The 7,094-nt window shown below is 37.8% G+C and overlaps 2 protein-coding genes across 2 annotated transcripts; both read right to left on the bottom strand.

Moving 5' to 3' along the window:
- Positions 1 to 207: 207 nt before the first annotated feature.
- Positions 208 to 1,356, bottom strand: LOC132932764 (uncharacterized). The gene has a single exon (XM_060999129.1). It carries the CDS (start codon positions 1,354 to 1,356, stop codon positions 208 to 210), a length of 1,149 nt encoding a protein of 382 aa, XP_060855112.1.
- An 887-nt stretch (positions 1,357 to 2,243) lies between these two features.
- On the bottom strand, positions 2,244 to 6,617 carry LOC132932763 (uncharacterized). Its single transcript, XM_060999128.1, has 5 exons — positions 6,556 to 6,617; positions 6,317 to 6,488; positions 3,772 to 4,095; positions 3,108 to 3,721; positions 2,244 to 2,502 (listed from the first exon to the last, which is right to left on the bottom strand). Exons 1-5 carry the CDS (start codon positions 6,615 to 6,617, stop codon positions 2,244 to 2,246), a joined length of 1,431 nt encoding a protein of 476 aa, XP_060855111.1.
- Positions 6,618 to 7,094: the final 477 nt, after the last annotated feature.

The raw sequence follows: 7,094 nt of genomic DNA, 5'->3' as shown, positions 1-7,094 counted from the left end.
GTAATACAATGGAATAACAACAAATGTAATTAAGTAACAGAATTTCTAAATTTAAGATTTTTATGTGAATTTTAAAAATTGTCCAATTTAATATTTAAAATTCCTGAACATATAAAGTAGTAAACACACTAAATAAACATACAATATACTATTATAATGATTATACCTAAATTTAGAAATATGTAATTTATAAAATTAAGTTAAGACTCACTTGGCAATCTCATCCTGGTCCTGAACTTCCAACGTCACACGGTCGTGTCCCTTGTATATATACTTGTAGATATACATGACACTCTTTATGGACGTGCATATCTCGACGTTGATGTGCGCGTCATACTTGGCCAGAAGGTAAGGGTTGTACGGCACTACACACTCGTTACCAACCTCACGACCTCTCACAAGTACCACCCGGCCGTCATCCGGTCGGCGGTACTTTGGATATCCGCCGTCCGCAACGTACACAGTCTCCTCTGCGTACGCTTTCGGGAAATCTTTGGAGCATTTGTTGTCCACCATGCACGGACACTGTGGATTGACTGTTCCACACGGCCCGTGGATCATGTGAGACTTGACGCAGTCGTGTAAGCGCCTGTCGATTGCGGGGTCCGGCAAGAAGGCGCAAACCACGTCGTCCACGTCCTCGGCCGTGCGGAACTTACAGTCCTCCGCCAGGATTATCAGTATATGCGCATGGGGCAGACCACGTTTCTGAAACTCGATAGTGTACACGTAAGCGCTGACATTACCAAACACACGATGTACAGTTATGTCACCTATTAGCTCCTGTAGCTTACTGTTGAACACTCTGGCCACCAGGTCTGGCCTGTCGCTTGCCGTGCTGTGGGCAGCCAGGTTTTCAGTGATCTCTGGCCACCTGGGATTGCACGTAAACGTTATGAACAGGTCGGGTTTCCCTTTGGTACGCACTATGGTGATGGCGTCTTGATAATTCATCTTGTTGAATCGGTCGCTACCCGTGAACGTCGACGGCAATATGACCCTACGCCCGACCGCCATGGGATCGACGTGGAGCTGTTGGTTCACATGGTCCATGAGCCCTTGATACGCTTCGGCGAGGAGATCCCTCTGGTGCAAACGTATGTAGTTCAGATTGTTCGACTCCATTCGAACATACTGGTCGCACACATACATCTGCAACAAGAACCGACCCTGATGTAATAAACTAAACAGTTCATGTCTTTGGTCGTTATTTCCCTGATATCTAACAGCCAAACGGTAGCACGCAAACTCTCTGATACTGTTGCGATTGCGGACATTGTTTCGTCGGTTGCCCGCTTGCAACATCCCGTTATGCCAACCGGCCTCGCCGTACGGGAAAAACAGCGGATACAACATCGGATCCGAGTGACACGACCCTTGTGAAATGTAACGAATGGTATATATTATTTAAAGTGAATTGCTAAATCAACGATTTGTAGTAGCTGGGGGTTAGAGGATGGAGTTGTGATTGTGTTGTGAGTATAGCAAGTACATAACCGCAAAAGAAAGGTAATGTATAAAAAAAATATAAACTCTGATCTCTTTGTATTCCAAGGATTTATAGTGTATATTTGTAAGTGATGTCTGTTATGAAGTCCAAACAAATCATGAAATTAAGCACCGAAGTAATGTGACTATATTATGTTTGATTATTGATAAATTATATAGTGCACTACATACAAATCATAAGACGACTTATTGTCATACTATCACTACAAGATGAATATAATTTATAATGAATATGGTTGTAAGGAATTTAATATTATTAATTTAACTTTATCAAATATTTTATGTATACATAGGTCCCCTAGCTCGAATAGCAATACATGATCTATTATGATTAAATTATGTCCTGAATAGAATTCCTGGCCTGTCTATCTAACATTCTAATCACTGATAAATCTTTGAACGACACTTATTGTCGGAGATGCGAACAATAATATAATTATCCTTCATAGTCTTTCATCTGTTTATTTCGCAAAAAAAAATTTGTCAAATTATCAGTAAAGCTTATTAAAATAATTGTACCTCATATTGTTTAAGTAATAGAATTTAATAGATTCATTCAAAAGAATGTCCAAAATGTAGTGTATACTTAATGTAAATTTAAAATCGCAGTGTCAGCTTTACTGTACAACAAAAACTATGATTCTATTTGATGGTGTTGATATTAATGTGCAATAAATATAGTGAATATAAGTGAACACTTTGAGTCAGCTGTGTTTATAGGAAATAATTATTAACTAACCCGCTGGTATGGTTTGCATCCTGTGTTGCGGGTTGATTGGATTCGTATCGTAGATGACCAGATTAATGTCTCTTGGCGGACGACCCCCTTCGCCTACGAACACGGCCGCAACTTCGTTTGCGGTAGGCAGGTTGTTTCGCCCGTCGTCTCGGGCCGCATCTCGGACAAAATGCATCGTCACTGGCCTAGGTCGCACACCTGCGGGATCGGCGTCGGCTAGGTCTCTTTCTGCCAGCCACACCTCACGCATGTTCCTGGAACAAATATAGACATGTATATTTTTATACTTAGACAGACTCCACGTAGAAATCATAAATAAATCATTCAGTGCATTTAACTCTATAATTGTATAATTAACATAATACATAATAATAAATATATATATTATAAATGTGTGTGAAGTGTAGTAAGCTTAGGAGACCACATAGGTTAGGCAATAACAATAAAACCTATACTTCGTATAAAATATAAAAATGTCCCAGCCCTAAGTTATATTTAATGTTACCTGTATCATTCATAAGTACATATAACTCTGTTGGTAGCAGAGTAAAATTATAATAAACACATAAAATACATATAATATTTAATATAATTTAAGTAATAAAGGTAAGAAAATTTTTTGCTTTGTATACTATTTTGAATGAACATTAAGTAATAACTGCAGTATATTGGTAGCTGTGAGTGTCTAATATCAACGTAATATCTAGTTTGACAGTTAACATAGTTAGTTTATTGGTTACAGTGTGTAATTTTTTTTGTTTTTTCTGTCTACTTTGAGAAAGGTATCTGTAAAAGAAATTTACTCTAAGGGGCAATTCATATTCCTAATGTTAATAAATACAATAAATTTATATCTTACTTAAAAGCCATTGCGTACGGATTTACGTCCCGCAGAAAACCGTCCAATAGTCCCATCACAACTACGGACAGTTCACGATGATTTCTCTGCAGAGCCATCCCAACGCGGCGGGCGTTGGCCTCTGCGGACTCGAGGAAATACAACTGACAGTAGTTGGCATCTACTCGGTCAACGGCCACGTCATTATTTATCCTCTGATAAGTTTGGCCTTGGATACACATCGTTCGCGGTCCACGCCCTCGCAAACGCCTGTCGTCTGTGCCACAGCTAAACGCAGCGAATGCCAGGGCGTTGTTGTACCGGCGGATGTCGTCTCGGAATCTACGACCATCCTGTGAATCTCCAATCAACAAACTCATTAGTAAAAAAGGGGCGGGCAACAACGCGTGTTGTCCTGCAGCGGTCACTTGACCGTTGTTACAGCAAGTGGAGAAGTGCATATTGGCACCCTGGCCCACAACCTCGCCTTCGAAGTGGCGGGCGTTACACTGTGTGCAGATTCTGTTTAACGCGCCCGCGTTGTGCTGCTCTGGAAGCGGGTGTGTCACGCCTGCCGGCCTGTCAATTATTGGCGCACGCCCTCGGGGTTGTTCACCCACGGCAAGTGGTCGGAACTGCAATTTAAATGATAAGTTTTATTTATTGTTTTTTTTATAAGTAAGACATATTTACTGACCTCTTCGTCGACGTCTGGCTGCAACTCGTCGAGCATGTCCACAAACTCCAGTTCCGCTTGCACTTCGTCCATCTGGACTTCTACCACTTCCACGTCATCCCCTCCATCCATCTGGACTTCTACCACTTCCACGTCATCACCTCCGTCCATCTGGACCTCAACAAATTCCACGTCCTCCACCACCTCCACTCCTTCCACATCATCCCCTATATCCACTGGGACGCCAACGACTTCCACGTACTCCACACCCTCCACTGGGACGCCGACGACCTCCACGTCCTCCCTTTCTTCCATCTCGACATCCCCAAGCACCTAAAAGTTAGGTTGAGTTTAGAGTAGGTACAATTGTATTGATAATTCTATATAATTATAATAATAACAACAATAATTATTGCTATCTATGACAGTAAGCGTAGGTACCTATAATATGCAATAAGTGAATATTTATATGAAATAAGGTTTATGTCACACAAATAAAAGCATACATGTTGTAGTTAGAGTGAGTCTAAGTCTAAGAGTATCACATGTGAAATGATAAAATACCTATCTAGTGCCCAACTTACAAATGAAGGAGAGTAAACCTGGGTCAGTAGTAAATAGTGATGTGGTGGGGGTAATATTAAGAAGTGTGCGAGAAAAGTATTTTGTTTATTGGTAGTAGAATGTATATTAACTGTGTAAGAAAACTTTTCAAATGCCTATAATAATATAATAACTAACTGTAACCGTAGAACTTGTATAATACTACTAAATGCCATTGAAGGTGTGTAAAACATCAATACAACAATATAGATAGTATAAGATAAATGTTGTTAAGAGATTTTCAAGAGAAAAAGGTCTACCTAAATAACATCAGTACAATGCTCTAGGTTAAGATATCTGTTGTATTTACAAGTACCAATCATAGAACAAAGAAATCCACAGAAGAATATTTAAGTTGTTTCACACATACTAATAATCTTTCTAACAACAATAACTTTGAAACGTTGTAAAACTGTATTGCACTGTATAAAAGTATAAAAGTATACATGTTGTAGTCCAGATCATTTTTCAAAGAGTTGTACAAAATAATGTGTGTGACTACGCCTAAATCTAAGCTCTGTCCATCCTAACATCAGTACAATGTTGTATTAAGTATTAAAATAAAATACTAATAAAATACTTATCTAGTACACAACTTACAAATGGCCTAGTTCAGTAGTAGTAGTAGTAGTAATAGTAGAAAAAAAAATGTGTTATTTAATACAGAAGTTTAACTTACAACAATAAAAAGAAAACATTTTAATGATTGTGTGTTCAATCTTGTGTTGGTTAGGTATTACTGTAACAACAACAATAACGACTTACATTTAAAAAATGTATTGCACTCTATAACAGTAAGTGTAGGTACTCGTATGCAATAAGTGCATTTATATGAAATCATTATATGATAAGTTGAATGTAAGGTTGAATATGAAATCATATATGTGGTGTTATTTTTTAAAGAGTCTTCAATGTGATAAAATCAAGCACACCTATATTTATCACCACTAAGTATTGATATAACACACATCAGTAGTAAATATGTTACACCGTAGTACAAACAAAGTTAGTTGTATAAATAAAGGAAAGAAAGTATTAAAATAATCTTAACATTGCTAACAGTACGGCAATATGTGAAATTATAAAACACTTATCCAGTACACAGTTCACAAAAAAAGGAGAGGTTAGTTAGGAGTCTCTAGTAATACCTACTTTGTGTAGTAGTAACATTAAGAAAATGTAAATTTATGTGAGAAAACCTTAAGTGTTCTATAGTAAAAGTTGATATATTAGTATAGTTATGAGTTAATCTAGGTAAAATAAGCTTTACCCAGTGTTTGATAAGCAAAGTGTTTGAAATCTGAAACAGCAGTAACACAATTGAATGTCGTTCAAGTTATTCTACAATTTAATCATAATATAATAAGTTGAATGAAAGTTTTATGATAAAATAGACATTTAGTTTTCAAGAATGTTGTACCGAGCCAGTATAGTATGGTAGTATAGTAGAGTACAGAAACAATGATATGCATCTAAGAGCACAGTGAATAATTAAGCATGTAAGGAATTTTAACCGCAGGTTGGGTACTACTCATTGTCATTGGCTTAACTTTAAAAATTACATACTATGGAATAAACGTAAACAAATGAAATGAAATTAGCACTGCAGAAATTGTAAATGTTGTGAAAATTGATCAAACTTGAAATAATGAAGATATGTGATCCAAATGAGTGTAATATCATGAATTTTGTTATAATATGTCATTCACTTGATATTGTGTATTAAACCGTATTTATAAGGTCTAGAAGTATACTTTTGTGAGGTCATGTGTATTATGTTACAACAAAAAGCTTGAATGCCATTGAGTTAAGTTATGAAATTAAGTTAGGTTTGAAATACACAGTAGGTACATCAAACTCACGAGAGTATACAACAGTATTAGAAGTCCAGTCAGACGGGCATACCGTCATGGTGTACTGCAATGAAATGATATTTATTGAACACACTCACCAAAGAAGGCACTGCCATGGGCCACAGACGGCGGCGCCGCGCGTTTCCCACAGCGTAGTCGACACCGGGGACGAAATGCCTCGAACACAGCTGAGATGTTTGGTTCACGGGAAAACCATGGTCCACCACAAATGCCACCCACTCAATACGACGATGTACGGCAGTTGGAAATCTAAGAGGCGACACATTATTTATTATAATATATATATCGATATGTATCAACGTGTTGTGTGAAATACCTGTGTACGGAAACGTCATCGATGTTGTCCACAACTCCGCATAAAGCACAGCGTTTGACCATTTTGAATAGCCTAAAAACATCATCACGAACGAACATATTATAATAATAGGAATAATAATAAGTGAAAAGTAAATACTGAATATTATGAAAACCTCGTGGTAAAAAAAAAACGACTGATACAGTTTGTTATCAGCGGTGATGTATGAGTATCGTGTGTTATTTTTAGAATTAATAGGTACACACCGGCTTACATGATGTACATAAAAAATAGAAAAATACGAAAAATTACATACCCAGCTCGCAGTAGCACAATATTATGAATTAACCGTAAAACACGTGTCCGCAATGGCAACGCGCCGAAACGGCCAACGGACTTACACGTCTAATACGTATTCAGCTAATACGAATGCGGTTTAATTAACGTTGTAGGTATTCAAAGTGTACGAAAAAAACTCGAAATGCGCCGTGAGCAGCGGAGAACGATGTCTGTAGGCGGTGAAAATATGTTCGTTGGCGATACGCGCCGCCGCCACGAAT

The sequence above is a fragment of the Metopolophium dirhodum genome, chromosome 1 (assembly GCF_019925205.1).
Source record: "Metopolophium dirhodum isolate CAU chromosome 1, ASM1992520v1, whole genome shotgun sequence".
In the NCBI taxonomy this organism is placed as follows: Eukaryota; Metazoa; Arthropoda; class Insecta; order Hemiptera; family Aphididae; genus Metopolophium; species Metopolophium dirhodum.
This window is presented reverse-complemented; position numbering and strand designations above follow the sequence as displayed.

Bases quoted from the DNA above. Each gene is read 5' to 3' on its own strand.
- LOC132932764 (XM_060999129.1), bottom strand. From the start codon at position 1,356: ATGTTGTATCCGCTGTTTTTCCCGTACGGCGAGGCCGGTTGGCATAAC.
- LOC132932763 (XM_060999128.1), bottom strand. From the start codon at position 6,617: ATGGTCAAACGCTGTGCTTTATGCGGAGTTGTGGACAACATCGATGAC. The intron at 6,489-6,555 runs GTATTTCACACA...GTCGCCTCTTAG, and splicing joins GATGACGTTTCCGTACACAG to ATTTCCAACTGCCGTACATC. The intron at 2,503-3,107 runs GTAAGATATAAA...TATTTGTTCCAG, and splicing joins CCGTACGCAATGGCTTTTAA to GAACATGCGTGAGGTGTGGC.